General features: G+C 41.0%; 1 protein-coding gene across 1 annotated transcript in view; it reads left to right on the top strand.

The window, feature by feature from the left end:
• Nucleotides 1-25346, top strand: part of MTA3 (metastasis associated 1 family member 3) — a gene marked incomplete at both ends in the record, with an annotated part of 125407 nt that overhangs the window by 74014 nt on the left and 26047 nt on the right. Inside the window, 6 exons of the mRNA XM_080616891.1 lie at nucleotides 1026-1084; nucleotides 3654-3778; nucleotides 4946-5097; nucleotides 5914-6136; nucleotides 13536-13622; nucleotides 19001-19147. Coding sequence (XP_080473017.1) covers nucleotides 1026-1084; nucleotides 3654-3778; nucleotides 4946-5097; nucleotides 5914-6136; nucleotides 13536-13622; nucleotides 19001-19147 — 793 coding nt within the window. The remainder of the gene's footprint in view (nucleotides 1-1025; nucleotides 1085-3653; nucleotides 3779-4945; nucleotides 5098-5913; nucleotides 6137-13535; nucleotides 13623-19000; nucleotides 19148-25346) is intronic.

Here is a 25346-nt window from a genome sequence, read left to right as displayed (position 1 = left end):
GGACTCACTTTTAAACACCTGATAAAGAAAGGGAGGATCTTGAGAGGCAGGCAGGTACTGGTAAGAATTACCACTGGATATCAATGTCCCTCCTTTTTTTCCCCCCTCTGTAATAAAACTGTAGTGAAACTGTAATAAAGCTTGTTTCAACTTCTTTTCTCCTTTTTTTTTTTTTTTCTCCTTTTTTTAAGCAAATGAGTAGAATTAATGTCTTGAGTATGGGAAGAACAGGGAAATAGTGGGTTTTCCCTCATCTTTTATATACAGGCAAATGTTTCAGATAACCAGTGGACATCTGAACTCCATATGTATTGTGCCCATTGCTGAAATACTTGTCTTAATTGCTTGTGTAATGTAATGGTGATAACTAGAGCTCAGCATTTTGGAAGTTAGCAGTACTACCTTGGGTGCAATCTGTATTGAATTTGTTTCAAGTATGAAGAAAGTAATAATTTAGGAAACTCACAGACTATCATGATAGTAGTGTAGCTGTCCTGCTGCTGCTGTTCCTGAGCTACAGTTTCAGTGGCACTTAAAGGAAGTAGACGTTTAGTTATTTGTAACAGTCAGTGGCCTTGACTGTTCCGCTTCCTTCTGCTGCTTGTAAAATACTAGCCTCAGGTCGGATGTAGCACACAAGATGTACTGAGTTACACGACTGATGAGGAACTCAGAGCGTGCAATTTCATTCATTTATGTTCTACTTACTCTGCAATTAAGGTTGCCCACAATGTTTATGTAGGTGCAATCTGCGTACACTGTAATTGTTTGATTGTAACAGTTTGGTTGTTGTATGTGAGGCCTGGGAGTTTCACTGGGGAGGACAAGATATTACAATTTCAGACTAAGCAAAAGAATAGAGAACTCATTTTGCATGGGTTTCATCTTGTTGGGTCCTACACTTGCTCTGAAGGCTCTTGTGGAATCACAAATTAGAAGTAGTTTCAAGATGAGTTATGTGCAGTTTTATGAAATCGTGTATTTGAATGTCATAAACTATTTTAATCTGTTAATTTTTCAACTAGAAACGCCTGAAAGCAGCTGAAGCAGAAAGCAAATTGAAACAAGTATACATCCCCACCTAGTGAGTATGATAATAAAGTCTTCTTTTTGAAGGTTGTACAGGTAAAATGGGAACAGTAACGCGCAGTTACATGCATGGTATTTTCTTGTCATCTTTTTAATCGTTACTTTCTCAGTATTTGTTGCATGCAAGCAATATGTAGAGATATAATCAAAAAACCACAAGCTCTTACCATAAGTGAAACCTTTGTGCTTCACTGAGCCCTTTGTCATCGACCTACAAACTGCCTGGTCTGGAATGGTGAGAAGTTTCACAGGGGCGATCAAGAGCTATGAGGGCTCTCACATGCAAGAAGGGCCTTACCATTTAGAAGGCACGTTTTCCAGAACAGTTGCTTTCCAATCCGTGTAGCACAATACCTCCTATTTGTGTAAATGCAGTATTTCAGAATAGAAGCAGTTGTTAATGTAGTTACATCAAGTAAAACGAGATACTTTCCCCTTACAGTTTTAGCTGGCTGATACAATCTGTTCTTCAGCTAGAAACAAGAGATGTTCTGGCTGTAAATTAAAGGTAGCTAGCACGCAGCCCCAAATGTTTTATCTTTGACCAAATCTTGTCAATGGAATCTGTTTTCTTCTGAGAGGGTTTTTGACTTAAACTCGATGCTATACCTGGTTTTGTTAACATGTACTTCACAGAAACAAGATATAATGCCTCTTTCATATTCATAATTTCCTCAAGATTATGAGAAGAGAAGGGATTACAGGTGATGTTCTGTTAAGCTTCCTGTGGGTATATTCAGTTTACATATGTGTGAATTTCCCATTGTTAGGAGTGTTTGTATTGTGGAATACTAGAATACCAAATGAGAGACTTTAAAAATCCGCTGTTGTTTTTCAGTGACTTGTATAAATTGCATACAGTAGAACTTCATTTCCATATTGCATACAGACCAACACATCTCTTAAACAGATTTAATAGCACAAGCAGCAGACTATTAAATTCATTCTTTTAATCTCATCTCTGGAGAAATGTGAGTTTGGAAGCTCAGGTCTCTAATAAATGATGCCGTTCAGAAAAAGCTGAAACCTCTGGTAATGAGCGTTCCCTCACTCCCTCAGGGAAGTGGCTGCTTTAGGAACACTGAAAGATGCTCAGTCTTTACGGAATGCTTTTTCAATTTAATTTCCTTGGCCCATGTGGCCAATTCAGGACTTCTGCCAGTATGTTGTCAGGAGGGACTGGTTGCACGGAATGACAAAACCTCTGTGGAAAACGTGGGATTGTTTTATCTCTCTTACTGTCTTTTGCTCCTCAGTTAATGGGATGAGGGTGGTAGGACTTCTCAAGTCTGTGATAACTGTGCAGTCTGAGGCATTGGTGGGCAAATGGATTGCTACCGCTCTGCTTCAGGTCTGCTTTAGTGTATTTGAAATCTGAGTAGAATTGATTCTCAGAGCTCAATACCTTTTTGAACTTGATTGTGAGGTGTTTCCTGTAAAAGCAATGTTCTGTCTGCATTTCCAGTGAGTCCCTTTCAATTCATAGCTGCTCTGGAAGGCAAACAAGCAACAAATCATAACGTGGGAGATGTAATCAAGTCTCAATCCTTTCTCTTGTACCTGGAGCCCACAGTACTTGATAAAAGGGTATCTGGAAATTGTGTCTCTCTCTGAATGTAGTGAACAAGGAGAAGGCAGGAGACAGACCTACAGGCATTTGGAGCAGAGACTTGATAAACCAAAGGTTTCTTCAGTTAGTCTTTGTAACTAATCTTGAATATATTTTATGCTGCCTAAAGTAATGAATAATTTGGGGGGGATCAGTGTATCCAGCCCTGCATTGTATTGAGAGTGTAGTTTGTCAGAGGGGTGACTAACACCCATGAAGTTGGAGTTTGGAAATATTGTACTTAACCTAGTGAGGAGTACACTGATTCTCTCTGAATTAACTGGCCTGTAAAGTCTTTCTTCACTGAAGTATTAGTAGGTAAAATAATATAATATCACAAAAAGAAGAGGAACAAAAGAAAAAAGAAGGCAAATCCAGTTCTTCAGCCTTCTCTGAAAGCAGTTTAGGACAGAACCCAGACAGAACAGCCTGATGTTATGCAGGTGAGCTTTGCCAGGATTATAGACATTCACATTTACTGGTGGAAGTATGTGCTTCTGCTTGAAATAGGAGGCAGCAATAATCTCATGCCTTCTTCTGGGATGGACAGCCTTGTAGTATTGCAGGCAGTGTTGCTTGTCTTATTTGTTCCACTTAACCCAGTGTCCATCCAGCCTCACCTTGTAAAGCCGTATATCTTGCCTGGAACCCCTGTGCCATGTCAGGTTTTGTTGATGCTTGACCTGACATTTGAGCTTTTACTAGCTTGCCAAGTAGCTCAGACCACGAGAGAGGATTTCAGAAAGATCGATGAATTTGAGTATCAAAGCAGCTCTTCCCATAGCAAGTCTCTGACGGTGCTGAAAATACAAGAGGGATGTAAAAACCAGCTTTGTTTTTAGAGCCAGGTTCTACAGATGTTGTCGCCACGCAGCAGAATTCCAGAACTAGATTGTTTGTTTTCATGTTGATTAACAGGTTGGTAAAATCCATTTTATTCTTTTTTTATTTAAAGCAATAAACCAAATCCTAATCAAATATCCAGCAACAATGGGAAACCTGCTGCAGTCAATGGAGCAATGGGAGCCTCTTATCAGGCACAGGCCTCACTAATAGGTCGGGCTTGTGAAAGCTGCTATAGTAAGTAAAGTTTTCTTTCCTTTTATTTTAATAATTCAGGGGGTTTGGCTAATATTAATCTGCACTGGTTCAAACTTTGCATGCTACAGAGGGTGATTTTCAGTGACTTCTGTAGCAAAAATAAGTTAGAACTGCTTTCAGTATAGCGATGAAATGTTAATATTCAAATGCCCTTTATGATTTGTTCTTTTTTAACAATTCAGAAAGCACAGAAAGATGAAGCAGTACAAAATGATGGCTCTTATATGTTATTTCTTTCCCTTCAGAATATTAGATTCAGTGTTAATTTCAATTCTTCTTCAAGGCTGCAGGGGTTTGGAGTTGGTTTGGGGGGGGTGTTGGTGTTGTGTGTCCCCTCATTGTTGTTGGGAGTTAGGGGTGTGTTGAGTTCTTCCTACTATTTTGTGTGTTTCTGATGGTCCCTGTTGGACTCCTTGAAACAGCAGCCTTCAGCATAGGTTGTATGAGAGTGAATATTAAAAACTCCAGAAATGGCAAGAATGGAAAAGCTTTCACATACCATTGCTGTGGCTACGGCTGCCTGTCTCTCAAATACCAATTAAATTAAAATGGTTGCTTTTCAAATCACATTTTTGTAAAGAAGAGTTTTCTTTTGGAAGATTACCAGAAGAAAAGAAAAAAGGTTAAATTATTGTCTCCTGCAGAGTCTTCACACGAGATAAAGGTACATCTCTTCCATAGGACTTCAACAGATGTGCTTTTCATTTTCATATGGGGATCTTGATTTATAAGTACTCACTTTACATGACTTGAGCAAAAAAGCAGATCTTAACTAATTCTAGTAAGTAACAAGCAACATAACAAACCTGGGTAAGATCAGAAATAGAGGATTTATAGGACTTTTTTGGTAGTCTGCTGGAAGAAAATGTCTTCCTGGCAACATAAAGTCCTTGGTTCAAAATTAAATAGGGAAGCACTTCTGAAATTTCCATTTGCAGTTGACTTCTGGGGTGCTTTTGTAAAACATAAATCAACTCAAAATTCAAGTTCTTACTTCCTCCATGTCTAATGTATTAAATACCTATGTTAAAATGCTTTTCTAATGCCATATATTATGGCCATATAAACCCATCTGTTGCATCATTTGGATTTAGTATGCTGAATGTAGCATGCACCACTTTACCTGTGCTGTTCTCTTCTCCTTAGCTCCACAGTCTCACCAGTGGTATTCTTGGGGTCCTCCTAATATGCAGTGTAGGTTGTGTGCATCTTGCTGGATTTATTGGAAGAAATATGGTGGCCTGAAAATGCCCACACAGACAGATGATGATAAACTGTCTTCCAGCCAGCCTACAGAGGTAGGATTGTGTACATAAATGTTCCTAAAGCAAAATGCAGGGTTTTCACAAGACTGCTGTGATTTGAATATTTAATGGTATGAATTTTTTATGTATGTGTTCCACTTTGGTATTACAGAGCTCAATTCCTTAATCCTTTTCCTGGCTTTAATTTTCCTTGTCTTTGTTTGACTGTTAGATCAACAAACATCCATTTCATGCATTTTTTTGGTGGACAAATGTCATCTTGTCAGTCAGGTGGTGTGTACCCTATAAAATGCCATCTAGAATGGCATTATATATCCGCCCACAATAGAATCATAGACTCACAGGTTGGAAAGGATCTTAAAATCATCCAGCTCCAACCCCTGCCACGGGCAGGGACACCTTCCACCAGAGCAGGTTGCTCCAAGCCCCTGTGTCCAACCTGGCCTTGAACACTGCCAGGGATGGGGCAGCCACAGCTTCTCTGGGCACCCTGTGCCAGCGCCTCAGCACCCTCACAGGGAAGAGCTTCTGCCTTAGATCTAACCTGAACTTGCCCTCTTTCAGTTTGAACCCATCACCCCTTGTCCTATCGCTGCAGTCCCTGATGAAGAGTCCCTCTCCAGCATCCTTGTAAAAAAGTGTTCTTTTTTTTTACAGCTTCACACAGAAGCTCAGATTTTTTGTACAGTGCTTATGCGTGCTATAGCCATGCTGAACCCAGGACAATTATACCTGCTTATGCACACTATGTATATATATCCAGCCTTGTGAATTGATCCAAGTTGTGTAATTTTTTGAAGCTGCAGTTCTCATGTATGTGTTACGGTTTTTTGTTTGGTGTTTTTGCAGGAATCCCATGTTAGGACTCACCTCTCCCGGCAGGCCACACAGGGAACTCCAGTTCGTAACACTGGCAGCCCAAAGTCGGCAGTGAAAACACGTCAAGCTTTCTTTCTTCACACAACGTGTTGGACAAAACTGGCCCGTCAGGTCTGCAAAAACACCCTGCGGCTGCGGCAGGCAGCAAGACGTCCCTTTGTCCCTATTAACTGTGCTGCCATTAAGGCAGAATGTAAGATGTTTTTTTAACTCTTAGTTCTGTGTGCTGTGCTTCCCACCCATTTTATTTTTGTCTTTTAATTTTATTTCCTTTTTCAATAAACATTTCTGTCTGTACACTTTTTGCTTTTCATTTTTCTTTTTTCATTTGTCCAGCATATCACCAATACATTGAATCAAGTCTGGCTGCCTCCAGCAGATTTCAGGCTGGGGAAAAATTCAGATGAATTAAGAAGTGGATAACTATTGCCTCATTCACTTACAAAAAAATCTCATAACAAATCTGGGGCAGTGAGGGGAAATCAGTGCTGTGACATAAAAACCATGCTTCCTACTAGGCAGCGTGAAACAAGTTTGCTTTCATATTGTGTATTGATTCTTTCGCTGAGCAGAAAGCATAAGCCTGTACGTGTTCTACTCAGTAGGGCTGGTAAAAGTTTAAGGAGCTGAGGATGCAAGAGAATTGAAATCTGGCCTTTAATCCAGCCCTTCGTTGCTGTGGTGATCAGATGGTGGTGATAGCCATGGTTATTGTTACGTCATGGTTGCAGCTTTGTTTCTTTTTGCCTTGTTGCAGTTTTAACTTTTAGTTTTAAATAGAATTCTGTGTTACGTTTGTTCTTTTTATAGCCAAAATAGAACTGGTAAGTTCACTAGTTATGGGTTGTTCTCTTTATGCGCATATGTGTGTAAGTTCTGCTGCAAAGGCACTGACTATTTCAGCAGGTTTTCTGTCTGTGCTGAGTGCATTGTTTTATTACTTGTGCTCTTGATTTTATTTCCCAGACTTCCATAGATGCAGTTCTTGGAACAGACAGTTGGTATTCCAAGATGAGCCATGCTGGCTCATCATCCTGTGAATTGTATTAGAATTGAAGAGACCTTTTTAGAATATTAGATGTTGGGTTTATAACCATGTTTACTGGATTAAGGCTAAATATTTTCCCAGCATATTTAACTGGGATGCAGGTGATGTCAGTGTTGATTTTAAGAAATTTACTCCATAGGGGCTTAATGTCTGGTTTTGAGTAATTATTTTCCCTTTATGTTCTTTAACACCAGCCATCCTTCACATGCAAACTCTTGACCTACTTCTGCAGTCGTCCAGAGCATGGTGACTATTTCTGTTTGTTGTCTTACTGGCCATTTTCTTTCTTCTTTCCAAGCTGTGCAAGTCAGGAGCAGCTTTCAGATTTAAGGGAATTGTATGTCCAAGTGGGTTGTACCTTATGGAAAAAGTGTGTCTAAGGCTGGACAAGGATTATGTTTTAAATCCTTAATACAAACTAAGAGTTATTCTCTGAAAGAATTGCACAATTGAATGTGTGTATTTGGCACTGATTTCTGCCAGATTATGGAGTTCCCTTGAACCTTGTGGGTTTTTATCCATATCCATTTTTTCTTCCTCACTGCAGTAACTCAGTTTGAAAGATGAAGCTTGAGTTTAAGGAAGAGAAAAAAAATAGAAGGAAAAAAAGTTATAAATATATAAGGAGCAGAAACCAAATGATACCTGATATAACGTGTTTGTGTGTACATACACATACACACTCTGTTGCTGGCATTGTCTCTCTTTGTGGAATTGTACAGTGCTCTTACCTGCATTGGCATCTCCTTACTCTAGTAAGGAGTAGTAAGTAAGTAAATTTAAAGATAGAAATAAAGGTTTTCTAGTTTTGTTCCTGTACTTACATCTGCTGACCTATGTTGAATGCACACTGTAGATTTCAATGTTCCAACTAAATAGGCTCTCTCTTCCTGAGAACGCCTTGGATTCTTTCTTAAGGAGAGACTGATGTGAGTCATTTTCAAATCTTCGCGTTCCTAAAGCTTGTCATTTTTAAATCTTTTAATTTTTAGTTGAGCTACTTCATTAATGGTGATAATCTCAGATGTTGAATACCACTGAGTAATTACAGTATTGAATGAATGTCTTCAGGTGTTCCAGAAGTGACAACCATGCTTAGGTAATAACCTGGCCAGAGTGTCAGTTTGCCCATGATGTGACATGGTATGAGATGGTTAGGACATCCAAGAACTGATTTGGGATTTGTTTTCCATGTTGGTGTGCTGAAACTTGAATCTAATGACTGCGTAGCTGCTTTGTCAGACTCACCTGACTCTATGTGTGCAAACCAGTGCTTCAAAACCTAGCTGCATTTCTCAACTATATTGCAGTAGGCACCAGACCAACACTCAGAAACCATAAAATCTGAAGACAAGGGGTGGTAGCACACTTTCCCCCCGCAGCATACCAGGTTTTATGTTGTCTTGGTCTTACGCAGTTTGTTGTAGTGCCAGGTTGTAAGTGAAACTCATTCCCAGCTCTGAGAAAGTTTGAAAAAGCCATCACAGAAACCTCAAACCTTGTTCTGCCTGAAGATAATAGACTCGCTGTAGATGTTGGCAATAAACTTGTCTGATGGATTGTTAGAAACAGAATTGGTGAACTGTTTCAGTAAGAGGAAATTCTCATGCTCTGAATTAGGCAAAATACCTTCTTTTTAGTATGAAGGTTAAGGAAAACTACCCTGACTGTGGAAGGTCTCTGATTTAGAGGAAGCCATAGTGGGCATTCTTCTCCAGGCAGTTGCTAGCAAGATTGGATCAGTTTGCAGCTTATGAGCATGGTGATATATGTGAACCTTCTTACTTGAGCACAGGAGGGGTTTTGAGGGATCTTTTTCCCTTGCTCAGATACAGTTTTATCATTATAACTCTTATGTATTAATTATAGTAATTTAAATTTGGGTAAATGTACTCCATCTGTGTAGACATGATTGTCAAAATGTTTTCAGTGGATGCTAATATATGATCTGTATAATATGGTTATCTGGAAATGGATATAGTGATCACAATCAAAACATAACATACCTTTCAGTCTGCAGATTTAATAACAAGTTTGGTACGCAGCACTTGTTTCTTACAGGCTGGATTGATAAAACAAAGGCAAGTGAAAGTTAAGTAGAATGTGCAAAATGTTACTGATCTGTCTTGTAAGCACACGGCCTGTGTTTTACTGACATCAAACTGCCCATTCATCTGAGGTGAGTAACGTTCACAAGCACTGTTTTCCATCCTTGATTTTGATAGCTATGGAAGATGCTTTGGCTGCTACTGGGATGAAAATCTTTTCTCTGCTGTTATCTTTGAATACAATTTGTGCCACATTTTATTAGCCAGTAAAATAATTAGAAGTACACACTCTTTCTCTCCCAAAGTTATAAGAATACAATTCTGGGAATCCATAGAGCACAATATGTTTATTTGATAGTCTGAATTTTGATAGAGAGATGATGGAATGTCAAAGAGAAATAACTCCTCACCTCTGTCTAAGCCTTGGAGACTTATAAATCTAGTTTTTTAAAATCCCCTTTCAAATCTAAAAGAACAAGCCTCATTCACTGTCATCTTCTCTACAGCCTTCCTGAATTCATTGACTTCTAATACCCACGATAATCATCCCTTTTCTAGGTTAAGAACTTGGTCTGTTTTAAAACTATGTGAAGAATCTGTTTCCCCCTGTGGTTTGTAATGTTGTTCCCTGGAGTTTTTCTAGTTGTGCTGTACCCTCTCTAGGGTTGTAGTGCCCCCTGGTTACATGCGCTTCAAGAGACAAGTCTTCTCTAATTTAGGCTCACATGTTTTCTATTTTCCTATCATAATTTATAATACTCTGATTTTACTCTCAAGCGACCACTCTTTAGTATTGTCTAGATATTTTTAGAACGCTGTTAACACCGACTCCGTGGGTTTTCTTCTGCACGGTGGTGATACGGAACTCATCATTCCATCTGTACATTAGCCTTTTACCCCTATGTTTATTGCATGGTGCTGCTGATATACTTTGCCATCAGTTTTAACTTATTTATGCTCAGGGATTTCTTATCAGGAAACTTTATCTCTCTGATCACCGCTTTTCCTGATCTTTAATATGTTGAGCAACACAGATCCTTTGGGGATTACGCAGACAATTAATTTTAATCCCTGAAAACACCCTTCTGTTTTACCCTGGGACAGCTTCACAGTCTGGTGACTCAGTTTGTGAAAAGCCAATTGAAATGCCGTGTTGGATGCCAGATCAGCTGCATGTGTACATGTCATGATTCCTTCAGAGGGTCCTGGAAGACCTGTGGCATTTGCAGTCACTGGTTTACAGGACATGTAGGTAGGAAGGGACCCCTGGAGATCTCTAATCCTACCCCCTCCGTGTTCATGTGCTCATGGGCCTTTTGTCCAGATGAGATCTGTGTGTCTCCCAAGGATGGAGACTCCACACTTCCCTCTTCCAGTGTTGGGTCAACCTCGCAGTAAACAATCTTTTCCTTACATCTAACAACAATTTTCCATCTCCCAGCTTGTGTCTGGTGCCACAGACAGAAATAGTATGTTGTCCCATCACTGCATACCTGAGAAGGGTCTGCCTGGGTCTTGTCTGTGCTCTGCTGCTCTGTTGTTCCAGATGGCTGTCAGGTCTCCCCTTGGCCTTCTCAAGGCTGACCAGACCCAGTTCCTTCAGGCTCTCTGTGTGTCCTGCACTCCAGACACCAGCCCGGTGTCTCCAGGTGTCCTGGTGTCCAGTAGCTGGACTTGTTCCAAAAGCATCTCTTGTAGTAGGGAGCCCAGAACTCAACGCAGGGTCTGGACGTGGTTTCCTGCAGTTTTCCCTCCTGTTGGAAGGCCACGCCACAGAATAATGAGAGAGCATTAAACGTGTTTTCCCTTTACAAGGTCTTTATTGGCTCCCTTGATGTTTCCACATTTAACTTTATGCCTCTATTAATAGCTCAACCCTTTCACCAGGCTGCAGACCTACTTACTGAAGAATGTTATCACACTTGCCGTGATTTTGTTCTCATGAACCAAGACCAGCTTAAGCATTAGTTAAACACCAGTAGAGTACATGCTCAGTGGTTTCTGTTTGGATGAATTGCACCTGGTCTGAGTAATCTGTATTTATTCATTAACCAGTTTGTTTTGTGGTACTTCCTGTGGACACTTTGATGTGACACAGTTCTCAGGCTTCCCTCATCAAAGCGTGTTGGAACTGAGCTGCTTTATGTTCTTCTGCAATGAACACTGATGCAAAGAATGTATCCAGCTTTTTTGCCATGCCTTTGTCTTGCATATTGTCCTCACACCTTGATCATCTCCTGTTGCTACAGCAGTAGCATACTTTCTGCCTTTGATATGTTTGAAAAAATACATTATCAAATATTATACTCCTTTATTTCATTGTAGGTTGGTTTTCTTTCTCGTAGCTTCCACTGTTTCCCTGACCTTCCTGAGGTTTTCATTGTTCCTGTGGGAGCCCATATTTGATTTTAGGACTTGGTTTTCATTTTGGTTTTGACAACTTTCTATCTAAATTTCATGCTGTGGTTTTACAGTTGAGAGTGATACACAATCCAACTTTGATGGTTCTCTTTATGTAGTGCATAACGAGCATAAACTGTACTACACCTTTTATGGCAGTACCGTATTATGGATTAAAGTTTACTGCTGATAAATGTACTTAGCTGTTCTAATCGGTAGGTGTGCTTTGGGACACCCACCCAGTACCTTTGGTGAACATGCATTGCCTCCAGCATGGAACTTGTGCTCCCTTTGCAGTCCGTATTCTCAGTCAGCACATTAATACCTCACCATGAGTCAATGGCTTTTTTTACAGCACAGACACGTAGATGGAAAATTTTCTTGCTAATTACTTCTTAAGCGATGCTTTGCTGTTCCCAAAGTAACTCTAAAGTACTTACTGCTTAGTCTGTGCTTATTTTGATAAGGGAGACAGTGGAGACGCATCATTCTACTCCGTCGCTTAAACTGTGTCAAGTGTTGTGGAAATTTAAGTCTATTCCAGACACCAGGTTCAGGGTAGTTTTTGATACTGAGAACAGTATATTTTGTTATTAAGCTAAAATATTCAATTACTTCATGTATTCAGCATTAGGGCTCTGGAACCTTTGGACTGCCCAGACACGAGCCAGCGTTTCCAGAATTTCGAGTAAATCCCTTAATATACTGAACTGAGCTTTGCATCGTCTGCTGCAATGGAAACATCTGTGAACATACTGAAGTACTTATTTCAGTCATTGCTGTGGTTTTGTGACCTACATGGTTTTTGCACAGAGCTAGGTAGAATGTATAAAGAGATTGCAAATTGTTCTGTATTGTATCTTACCCTTTTTATGTGACTGTGTACTCCCATCTCGTGTGCTGGAATGAAGCAAACAGGAACATTTTGGTAAAACAGAAGGCAGAGACAATGTGGAGTTACAATTGCCATCATCCGTTTAGAATATCTAGTTCCTGTAATGCTTGCTAGAAAATGTGGTTCTGCATGTGTGTGTGAAACCTGCACGGAGCTGTACATGTAGGTAGTATGCATATGTGGGAAGCAATCCATGTGAGAGAATTCTAGAGCTACAGAGTCAAACATAGGAATGCAGTTTTGTACAAGACAGAATGCCTCTGTTCTAGGGGTACTGGTAGCCCTATATGGGGATTACTTACATGCTTTTGGAAGACACATAATCATCCTGAGTAGTTTAAAAAGAGATAATGTAGTTCCAGGAGTCTTGAAACCATTTACTGAAACCTGGTGAATTGTGAATTTTTGCCTTAAGTTGTTTGACTCCGCTGTCTAAGCGTGAACTTCTTCATAGTAACACTTCTATGTTTGGGGCATTTAGACAGATTCTCTTTTTGTGTATTTGCAGTGCCTTCAAAGGTGTGAGCTCCTAGTTGTAGCATCGCGTTTAAGGTAGTTAGTGAGCTGCTTTTTGTCTGCTGTTTTTGAGACCTTTGAGCTCTGTGATACTTGGTTACAGCTGACCACTTTGTTCAAAAGTTTACAGTAAAGGGACTTTTTTGGTTGTTTGTGTGTTGGGGTTGTGTTTGTTAAGCTTCATCTTGACGTGAGAGCCCCGGTGTACTCTTCTGCTTACTCAGAATTACATGAATTGCCACACCATGCGAATAAGACATCGAAATCAGTAGGCTTAACTTTAAATTCTTACCTCTGTATTACCCCATTTGTAGCCAGACAAGCTTGTAGAAAACAAGGAAGAATTCAATATAAATTATGTTTAATTTACTGCTTTTATGAGCAGCTTTTATTTTAATACTCATGTTTTCATGTTCCATTTGCCTGGCTGACTGTCTCCAAAAAGACTTTGTAAGCAAAAATTGCCATCACATTTGTGTTACAACTTACATTAACTTTAAACCAAAAAATAACAACATCAGTTGCATGAATGAGGACCTGGCCTGCCTTTAAATATCCATCATTATGAGCGTTGATGGAGAAAAAAGGACATGTGCTAAAAGGGAAAAAGCAATTTGCGCTGTGTCCTGATTCTACTTGTAATGTTGAAATATTGAAACTGGGTTTTATTCTTTAAACTTCTCAGATGCAGATCGACATTGTGAACTTGCTGGAAATCCTCTGAAGATAAAAAGCACCAGAAAACCACTGTCATGTATCATTGGGTATTTAGGTATGTATCTGCCTTCAGAGAACACTCAGCATATACTGAGACTTAAAAATCCTATACACATAGAATGAAAGAGTCATGCTTTTAGTAACAAGCAAACTATAAAGTTAGTAAATGAATAAAAACTCTAGTCCTCTCTCAGTTGCAGAACTTGGGGGATGGAGGCAGAAGCCCTTCTGCTACTGGCTTAAAACAGCAGAATAAAACCTGGTGTAATTTAGAATGTGAACAATAGTCTGGTAGTCTAAATGAATGGAAATAAGCGTTCAAAAAAGGCGAGATTGTCAGTATGCTCAGTGCTGCTCTGCTGTGCCCCTGGAATCCACTTGCAGTATTCCTGTGTGCTTAAAAGGAGGAGACCTGAGCCACACTAAGGCACTGATCTTTTAATGTAATGATGTGATTTTAGTAGATGTGATGAAATCAGTGCTGAGATCACAGCCAGGAGGACCAGGAACTCATGTAAGATAATGGGGAGAGGAGAAGTCCTAGGAATTTGTGATTCCTTATTAAAACAGAAGTGACAATTGTCCTTTTGCAAGGAACCACCACTGACTATAAACATTTACACAGGCCTACAGGAGGTGAGATACCCTATAGGCTTTCTGTTAATCCTCAAACAGAGATCAATCAGTTGATCAGAGAAGCAGTGAAGCTGAGGGCAGATCTCAGTCTAGATGTTTTGCTTGAGATTTCAATCAAAAAGAGGGTTTTTTTGTAGTAGAACGAAGGGAACAGCAACAGTCTCTTGACTTGCTGAAGTAGAAATGAGCTGCTGATGTGGTTATAACTGCTCTTGCAAAACATCAGTTTTAACAAAATCCAAACTTCAGAAAACTGGATAATGAAAAATTGATGCCAGCTCTCGCTGAATGTTGATTCTTCCTGCCCTGGAGTTTGAGAGAACAGCCAGTGATAGTTTCCTACAGGCATCCCAGCTGTGTGTATTCCACATGTTGTCACTGGGCCAGTGCCAACTCATGAAGCTGAACAAAGCCAAGTGCAAGGATCTGCCCCTAGGTTGGGGCAATCCCAGGCACAGCTACAGGTTGTGCAGAGCAGTGATTCAGAGCAGCCTGAGGAGAAGGACTTGGGGGTGTTGGGTGATAAGAAACTGAACATGAGCCCCTTCAGTCTGTGCTTGAGCACAGAAAGCACCCATGTGCTGGGCTGCATCAAAAGCAGCGTTAGCAGCAGGTCAAAAGAGCCTCTCTTTTGCTGCCCCTCTGCTCTGCTCTCATGAGACACCACTTTCAGCACTGTGTGCAGTTCTGGTGTCCTCACATAAGAGTTGTTGGAGGAAGTCCAGAGGAGGCCACGAGGATGCTCAGGGGCTGCAGCACCTCCCCTATGGAGACAGGCTGAGAACACTGGGGCTGTTCAGCCTGGAGAAGAGAAGCTGCGTGGAGACCTCAGAGCAGCTTCCAGTGCCTGAAGGGGGCTACAAGGATGCTGGAGAGGGACTCTTCATCAGGGACTGCAGCGATAGGACAAGGGGTGATGGGTTCAGACTGAAACAGTGGAAGTTCAGGTTGGATCTTAGGCAGAAGCTCTTCCCTGTGAGGGTGCTGAGGCGCTGGCACAGGGTGCCCAGAGAAGCTGTGGCTGCCCCATCCCTGGCAGTGTTCAAGGCCAGGTTGGACACAGGGGCTTGGAGCAAGCTGCTCTAGTGGAAGGTGTCCCTGCCCATGGCAGGGGTTGGGACTGGATGAGCTTTAAGGCCCCTTCCAGCCCAAACCGCTCTGTGATTCTATGATTCTATGTGTACGTGGGTGAAGGTTTTGTAGATTAGCAGTGCAAAATATACCAGATACCTGCAGAGTCTGTTTAGCATTTGGCTGTATGGGAAGTGAAGGCAAATAGCACATGTTCCAGGGATATGAAGTGTGCTCAGTGGAGTTAAATACATGCATCTGAATTAGTTGTATGAAGTTGGCTTGTTTGCCATTTAGCTTGGGTTTGGTTTTTTCTTGTTTGTTTGTTTGGGATTTTTGTCTGAATGGATAATTAAAGCTGGCATGATCTTCCTCACAAAATCTGGTAGGAAGCATTGTGTCATAGCTTATGCAGGAGGTATTTGTTTTCCTTTTTCAAATGCCTTCCATGCCATTCCCACAGACGTTTATTAGCAGACAGTTAACTGTGTGTCTTAAGGCAATGCTGCTTTCAGCCCTACTGGTAAGGCAGAGAGGATTTCAGTGCCCTGCACACCCTGGGTCATCATTTCCCGTTATCCCCTTTCTACTTCTGGCTGCCAGTTCCACAGCTGAGGTAGGTTGAGCATTAAGAGTAGGCTCTCTCCTCTGGAGAGCTGGGGCTAATCCCCTGTAATCTCTGCAGTCATCACTGTGCTTTACTAAGCAAACCCCCCAAGGTGCAAGCCCTGCCTAATTGAAAGTCCTCTGTTACCTCCCAGGTATGAGGAAACCAGGCTAATGTTTCCAGCTGGGATGCATACTGAGGAGATGAGATGAGAGAGCGAGGTGCAGCTGCAGAAGAGCCCCTGGAATCCAGGATGCTTATTTAAGTGATCAGTGTAGGAGGCTTCAACTTCCTGTTGTTTGCTTTGGGTTTTTGATTCATTAGTGGAAAGGGGAGAAGATTTGAGAGTTGTTTCTGCATTTGCTTGTTTGAGGCTGCAACCTGGTCTCACCAGAAGGGTTCCTAGTGTTCAAGTGTTGCTGCTTCTTCCTGTTTTATCTTTATTGCAGAAATGCTCATGCAGTCTGAATCTGGCCAACTGGTTATTTATTGTGCAGGTAATGGGGTAACTTGGGTTATTTGGAGTTCTCTGAGTTAGCAGCTCGGAGATTTTCAGTGAAGTACTAAGCAGTAGAACAAGGATCAGAGCAGCAGCAGGAACTAAAAGAACCTTAATTACTATCACTGCATAATACAGTAATATGATAGGATAATATAATTCAGGCAAATCCCTGAAATGCCTCATAACCCCTCTGGGGTGTGATGAAGCCTATTAGAAAGTGCTAATCTAAAGCGTGCAGTCTGTATGTGGAGGACAAGTGAGCACAAGGTGTAAAGACCCCACAGGAAGGACTCAGTCCGTTGGGAAGCGGTCCTGGCTGTTTCAGTCCATTTCTAGAACCTTTAAAGGAGAGCTTGGGGTGGCTGCCTTCCTGGAGAGCAGAGGAGAAAGGACAGGCGTTGTGGTGAGCTGGTGGAGGACTGGTGGCTTCCCGCTGAAGAAAAGTCCAAGTAAGGAAATGCTGCTTTTTCAGCTGTTTGCTCACCCTAACAATACCAAATCACATCTCCTGTTCGCTGTGGACAGAAGGATTTATGAGTTCTCGTATGTTCATGCAGCTGCTGGGATGATTGTGATTGCTGCTGGAGCTCTTTGGCAAATAAGATTATATTTTAGTGGTGTTAGCCCTGAAAATTAACCATTTCCTTCAGAAAATGGGAAAAGATTGCCAGATGAGCCTTTTAGAATCCAAACCTTTAGAATCCAATCATCTTTAGCAAACAGTGCAAAACCTTTCTATTTCAGTTTAAGGTTTTGCTTTAGCAATCAGTATTCATAACATTAAGCACTGCCTCTGTTCCCATTTTAGTAAGAAAGCAAAGTAGAAATTTGTTCTCTATAGCATGGAAAATGAGTGAGTGCTTGGTGTTCCTAAACCCTATTACATGAAAAGCAGATGAGTAATGCAGTGAATGGCAGTAAAAAGCTCTCATGAAAGTAAGCGGTGAGAGGATGAGTGACCTCAAACTCGCCCTCACACACACCCCCAAATCCGAAGCAATTACCTGTACTCTAGGTCTATGCTTTTTTAATACCTGCCCGTGTATTATCGTGCTCTGTTCGTTCTTACCTGACCCTCTTGAAGCATCTTGGATGAGGGTGTTCATTCTTTACGAGTGTGATTGTGAGCTCTGACCAGATCAGTGGTTAAACATTAAGCAAAGCCTCTTGAAATGTGTAGGTTGTTGGTGTTATGTCCTCCTGGCGTGCTGTTCCCAGGACAGCTTCTCTGGGCACCCTGTGCCAGCGCCTCAGCACCCTCATAGGGAAGAGCTTCTGCCTTAGATCTAACCTGAACTTGCCCTCTTTCAGTTTGAACCCATCACCCCTTGTCCTATCGCTGCAGTCCCTGATGAAGAGTCCCTCTCCAGCGTCCTTGTAGCCCACTTCGGATAATCCTTTCCACCAGTTTGCATACTGATCCAACTGATTGGCTGCCCCACCTTTATGCATCTTCCCTTTAAAGGTTATCACAACTTCCCATGGCAGCCCCAACCGATTGTTGCTCGGGGTGGGTGGGCTGGTACCTGCAGGCTGCCTGTGAAGGCTTGCCATGGGAGCCTTGGCTATCAGACTTCCTTGGCATTTCTGAAAGAGGACAAATGTGCTCTTGTGGTGCACTCTGACTTCATGCAATGGTTTCTGTTTCTCTTGCGTGACAGCTGTGAATGGCAGAGGCTGGAGGGCTTCCTCCTTGGATCCCTGGCATCGCTTCAGATGCTGCATACTCCCAGCTTCTATATTTTATTTTATAAACAGAAAAGCAGAAAAAAGCACTCTTCAGGGGGTGCAAACCTGCACTACACGTGAGAAGGTGCTTCAGTTCTTATCTTACTCCCCTTGGGCAGCTGAACCTCCTGATCCACCTCGCAACCCCTCTGCCCTCATGTTCTCAGCTCAGGGGTCTCCTGCTGTGCCAGGGAATGGGACTGCAAGTGCCTCACATCCTGGGTCAGAGGGACGGGACCTGCCTTCGGGCTCTCTGACTTCCTCCAAACCTTGGGTCTGTCCAAAGTCACCCGCAGTGGTGGCATTTTGAACCCGAATGTACAATAGGAATAAGGTAATGGGCTCAGCACATCCCTGGTGCAGCACAGGCAGACTTTACCGAGGCTTCCCCTTGCCGCTTTCATCTGGCATATGACAGAAATTTCCATACAGCTCCATCAGCTTTTGGCAAACAAAGCAGCTGCCGCCCTGATGTGTGCTGGCCAGATGCACTTTACTGCTTCTACTATAGTAAACCGCTTTGATTTGCTTGCTAAAATGATCTGTAGGTGTGTGGCTCCAATACAAACCTCAAAGGTAGGAAAATGTAAACAGAAACCTGTTTCAGATTGATCTGTATTATCTCTTCAGCTGCTGAAATCCTTTCACATCTACACCATAGTGTTAACTTGGGTGATCTCAAGTGAAATAGATCTTTTCTGCCTGGGGGAACTGTAGGTATGAAGAATTGTTATTTAAGGTCCTGTAAACACGCTCGTGCAGAAGAGTGTTTCTTTGCTTTCACTGAAAATTTAAATGTAAGTTTATTATGTTGGATAGACTGGGTTTATCTGGTTTTTTTTTAAATCAAGTATGTGTAATTCCTCTCTCTGTCTTTTGTCTCAAATAGAGATTCATCCTGCAGTGAAGCCAAATGTAATCAGGTCAACACCAAGCCTTCAGACTCCAAGTGCAAAACGACTGCTTGCACCCTCCAATCACTCTTCATTAAGTATTTTGGGGAAAAGGAACTACAGCCATCATAATGGCCTTGATGGTATGTGGAGGAATATCAAAGAACTATTCTTTAAGTCTCTGAACTCTGGCCTGAGATGCCATTAAGTAAGGTGGTACAGACCAACAGAAATGTAAGATAGGTACAGCATTTTTATAGCACTGATTCTTACTGCAGTGAATGGTGGTGCTTATTCATTGAATGTGGGTATATTAATGCCATCTCTTAAAAAAACCTTGTTTTACCATTTTTCTTACTGATCTTGATATAAAAGGACAAGAAAAAAATGAAACAAATATGGTGAAGACATCAATGTGACATGTTTTGTTTTAGCTCGTTGTGTTGTGTTTTGATTTGAAGAAGCATTTTGCAGGTCCATGCAAGACTTTTGGAATTACTCTATGTGGAATTACTTGATATGTACTGGACCCCTCCTAGTTTACAGCCAATCTCTTTGTTAGCGTGTGAGTTCTAAACTAAGTCTGGATTCTCAACAGTGAGATTGGCAATAGAGGGAAAATAGCTGCTAGCATCCAAAGACCATTGTCATAGAGTCACTTAAAAGCAGTCCTGGCAATAAGGATTGGTGGAAGGTAGGAGCATCTTAGACAGCAACTGTCCCTGCATTTCTGCCACTTGCGGAGGAGGAAACAAAAGGGTGTCACAGAGGTAGAGGAAGGCTTTTCCTGTATTCTCTGCAGCACCAGAGGTGATGTTTAAGTCTCTTGTATCCAGCCATTTCATTACAGTACGGTGTAAAGGGAGAGCAAGTATGAAGCTGTGCAAAAGCATGGTGGAAGTTTGTGAGTAAGGCTAACTTTTCTCAAATAGCTTTTGGTTTTTGTTCCGAATAATGACTGTGTATTACTGATTCTTTTATTAGTTTTTATTTTAATTGTTACCCAAACTAAAGATTTTTAAATGTGAACAGTTTTACCTCATGTGCCAATAAGAGGAGAATCCAGCAGGACATAATTTGTTTGCACTGAAAGGAAATGCGTGCATCCCTGAACTGTCTTTGTGTAAGGTGTAACTTCTATAAGCCATTACCTTATTTATTCTGTAATTGAATGAGGTTGTTGAGATTAGAAATTCCAAAGAAGTTAGGCTCTGAAATAGACTGGTCAGGGCACGATCAGCACAAAGGAGGTTTTATGCTTCACAGAATGTGGAAATGAGGTAGGAAGGAGGGGGACTTGCCTTTTAGATGATAGAAATTGTATTCCAAATACAGGAAGAAAAACTTGATCCATTATCCATCCTTTTTCCGTAATGATTCTGTCCTTGCCAACACTCTTTGTGAAGTGAAATTGCCTCCCATACGTTTAATAACATCTAGATAGAAATCAGCAGGTACTTTGACAAAAGGTGGGTATTAAGAAGACAGGATTTCTTGGACCTCTGCTCAGTGATGCAGTAGGCAAATCACCTGCGTGGATGGCCACACAAGCTATTTGGTGGACCAAGATGACATCCATGTGACTTGTACTTGGAAGAAAGTGATGACATTAATAGGCATAGCCATAAATGCTGAATTTCTGCTGCAGTCTTGGGGCGCGAAGTCCTGCATGGATGGTCTGGTAGTTGCTGCATGGGAATGTGAGCAAAGGCTGCTTCCCTGCTCCACCAGTGCTGGCCATTAGCCTGAACTTTCCATGTGGGCTTTGAGTGATGAATGACTTCCACCTGGAAATAAAGATGATGTTCCATTTCTTCTGCAGAGAAGGCAGTAGCAATATGCTTGAGGTAAAGGTTATGATGATGATGATGATGTCCCTGTAAGGAGGCATGCTTGGAAATCTTGAAAGCTTTCTCCGACTTAGTACAGATCTTATCCTCAAAGTAAAGAGTATATAAACCCAGCCATTAATCACACTGATTAGATTGGCTTAAACAGCAAACTGTGCTAAGGCAATTTGCACAAAATAACATCTAATTTGATAAATCACTATTGAGAACTGTAATTCATTGCTTCAGGAGGTAATTATTCCTGCTTATCTCTTTTCTGTGAAAACATAAGCTACTGGAAAGCATCTATCCTAAATAACTGAAATCTGTATTTCGTTAGCATAAAATATCTATTTTAATATCTAAAAGTGGCTGCTTTGGTTCTTATCGTGGCTGCTGTCTTTAATTAAAAGCCTTCAAAGTGTAAATAAAATGCATAGAAAAAGCAACAAACCGGTAGTAATGATACTCAACAGCACAGGTCTTGTGTTCCTTTTGACTTAAAACCAGTTATCTTTAATATTTACCATTAACTCCTCCTCTGGTTATTGGTAAATATAAACTATTTTATCTCTTTTTGTTGTGTTTTTATTTGTTTGTTTGTTTTTCTGCTGTGATTGATCAGCTTCTCTTCAGCACACAGCAAAAACTCAGTGAGCAGCTCAGCTTGGGGAATGGTGGTTTCTGTGTAATCGCACTGACCACGGTGCACTGTTTGTGCAGTGAGAGGTTTTGCCAGCCTCTGGAGGTGCCTGTGTTATACTGGAAAGGTTTTTTTGGTTCCAAATACTATTGATTGTTACAGGGTGTATTGCATAGTATCAATTAACAGGACCCAGAAAGCCTGCTATGGAGATGATGATATATTCTGTCTTTCAATGCATGCTTCAGTGAAATGAGCAAACGAAAGGGAGCACAGTGGGCTTATATTAAGTCTTACCTCTTGCTATTTTCATAATGTTATTGCCATAGAAATGTCTGCATGTTCAGGTTTGGTTTTTTTTCCAACAGTATTAGAAATTTGTTGTAAAGAAGCAGTATAAATCTGTTTAAGATAGACAATAATTGACAGCATTCAAGTAAATGTTGCTTAGGCTTGTGCAAATAGATGTTTAGATTGGCATATTTAAAATCAGTCTTCCCGCCTACATGAGTTGAGAATATTAAAACAATAAAACAATAAATTGAGACTATGTAACAATATATTGTTATTAAAAGGCAGAAATTTGTTATTAACAAAATAGTAATTATTGGCTCTTAAATAACGCAGTGCAATGTGGAAATGGCACTTCTTTATGCCTGTATAGGGGAGCGGGGGAAGATTACAAGTTAATATTTGTTTTAATGCTTATAAGAGTAATAAACAAAAACATTGTTAGCATTTCTTAAAGAAGTCTTATGCTGGCTTGGGTCTTGATTTTTGCCTAATGCAGCACAAGCTTCTCTTTCATTTTACTATGAAATGTAAACATGTCCATCAAGAGCCTGGTGCAACTGATAGCGTTGAGGGAGTCTCTCATTTTAGACTGCTACTGCTTCTCCCAAGTCCTCCTTTTATCTTTCCAGGAATGCTGGGGTTTGTGCCCTGATACCTTGTCATTGCTATTAACTCATTTGAGTGTCAGTCACTTGTGGCTGAGAGATGTAGTTGTATGCGTGAACCCTTGCATAAGGCATAGAGAGAAGTAAAATTGCACTGCTTAAGCATTGCCTATTGTAACTAGATAGATAGAAGATCTTGTAGTTGTTTTTGTCTTCTATTGTAGGAGGAAGACTTTTTCTGGCTGGTTTTAGAACAGTGTTTTTACTTTGTATTTTCAAACAACAGCAAATCTGTCATTCCATGGAATGGAATGAAAAATGCCAGAAAGCTTTTTTCCTTCACAGTACTTCAGGGCGGTTTTGTGTAATATGCACGCTGGTGCTTTTAACTACTCTGAGCTGTGGTTATGTAGAATACACAGAAGACAGGATTGCTTGGGCCTCCGCTCAGTCTTTCCATTGCTGCTGAAAATAAAGTCAACACGAAATATTTAAGTGGTTCTCATCAGTGAAGACAGTCTCCTTTGAATGGGAAGATCCCACCTACAGAAAATCACGATGTTGCAAAATGTTTCCTGGATCCCATTTTATGACTGGAGTTGAAGGGAAGATTTAGGTGTGACTGTAAAGTGCTTTGTAGGTATTTTGGATCTGATCTTTAAATTACAGTGCCTAAAATTATTCCGAGCAATTACTTTCACCCACAAAGCCACTTAACTGTGAGCAACAGTACATCCGAGTAGCTGAGTTTCACGTCAGGCTATTGTTTTGGCAGGGTGAGTAATGATAATTTTCCTTATGCTATTTGGAAACATCAGGTAGAGGTATTTTACATGAGTATAATCTCTGTCAGCTGGCAGACATTTCCTTCCTTTTACAGGTACCAGAACCAGAACATCCACAGGATATTCAAGATATGTGTCATTAATGAGGGACAGAAATCAGTCTATGCCTGTTGATACCATTTTCATGACTTGTGGGCAGAAATATAAGAACCAGTTGTTCGTAGCTAAAGAGATTTTAATCAGCAGCCCTGATGGTCCTTCTCTCTTTCTCTGCTCAGACCTTTGATGCTGTATTTCAGGCTGAAATGTCCTGATGCCTTCAAGAGGAGAATAAGTTGCAGAAGGAGCATATGAGCATCTTAGGCAGTTTCTGCCATAGGTGCATCGATTTCTCCACAGTCATAAACTTCTAAGCATCTTGTCAGTACTGAAGTTGCATTTACAGTAATTTACTCACATCACATCACCAAAATGCCTTGTTAGGGATGTCGTCTGACCACTTCTGTTTAAAGTGGAGTAATCCCCTTCACTAGCACTGCATTGGCCCTAAGGGGTGAAACATCCTGTGTCCTGGGTGCTGGAGAAGTGCAAATAACAGATACTGCCTTGCACATAGTCAGTTGCTTTAAGAACTCATTTATAAACGAAGTGCCCAACTGATGCCAGTGTCAGTGAAATTCAGGCATGGTTATTTAAGTTCCTGAGGCATTACAAAACTTGTCAGATAGAGCTGAAAACCCAAAGTTTTGTTTCCTTTTGTGTTGAACACCAAGACAGTTTTTAGGTAATCTCTGCTGCCCTTGAACTGTGTTAGAGGTTGCATTGGTGGGCAGACCTTTTGTAAAGCATGACTTCTTGAATGCACAGTGACTGCCTTTTTAATTGGAAGCAAGAGCTTTCTTCCTTAGTTACCTTAATTAACAGCAAAGTTTTCCCCAGGATTGGCTGGGGTGTGTTCATGCAGAGACATTGGTCAGAACCCTGCCAAATCGGGGTGTAATTATTTTCTGGAAGAAATCAGTGTCTCTTTTCTAAAGTCTGAATATTTGGGTAGGAGAGTCTGTAAGATTTCATATTGTGTAACAGTGGCACCTTCATTAGTAGTCTGTGCTAGGTCCTAGAATCTTTTGACTAAGTCTGCTTATTAAACAGTTCTTTCCCTAGCTTTTTGTTTATGGACATGCTCAGGTCTTACTAAAAGATGTTTGGCAACTTAGATGATATTTCAGTATCTACAATAATGATGAAAGCTAAAAAAAGAGATCGGGGATGTTTTTGTTGCATGAAGCTATTGTATATATAACAGATCTTTTTTCATTTCTTTGCTTGGTTTTATGAATAGCTTATCGATATGGTAATACCCTGGAGTTAACAACTGTGGGCATTGCATGAAGAGTGCCTGTAAAGTATTATTCAAAATATGCTGTTTAACAGCCTCGGGGGACATTCGGCTGTTCCTCAAGTCCCTTTAGGGAGATGCTCTCACTCAGTTGTCTGTGGAACTGGGAGGGTGACTGGGTATTTTGGGACATTCATGGCTAAGCATAGTTTTTATAGATTTGGCATAGAAAGCTGTGCCGAAAGCACAGCACCTCCGAGTGGGAGCCAAGGTTTTATTGCTGTAGTATCTGAATATAAAAAGTGTGTATTTCTGGTTGTTCACGTTGATCTTTTTGGGGGTGACTGGAAATGCTGTGTTATGTGTCTTCTCCGTATTTCGAGAGAGAAGCAGCCCCATCCTTTTTGTTTAACCTGGTCATTCTGCTGAAGTTGAGGATTCCTCCTGGGAAATGTGCTTGTGCTTTTGGAGATAGGTTAGCTGGGGGGGTTATTCTGAGTAGTTCAGCTTATGAACAGAATGAGTCCTTGTCTCAAGAGTTACTCAGGGGGTTGTACTTCCATGGATGCAGTCTCTGGGTTTTCTCGGGAGCATTAAGGTACTGAAATGTCCTTCACTGGAATGTCAAAAACTAAACACACTTGTAACAGCAAAACCAACTTCACTGTGAAGATAAAAATCAAGCAGATTAGAGAGTTCTTCACTTGCCTGTGGTTTTCTCTTACTTTGTAACAGTGCCAAGTGTATTCAGGTATAAGGAAACAGTAGGGTGTCCCAGTATTTAATTGTTATACTACCAGTTTAAACCATGCCTGGAGGACTGGTGGCCTAAATGTAGTTTCATCTA

This window comes from Psittacula echo, assembly GCF_963264785.1.
Source record: "Psittacula echo genome assembly, chromosome: 4".
NCBI classification, from domain to species: Eukaryota; Metazoa; Chordata; class Aves; order Psittaciformes; family Psittacidae; genus Psittacula; species Psittacula echo.
This window is presented reverse-complemented; position numbering and strand designations above follow the sequence as displayed.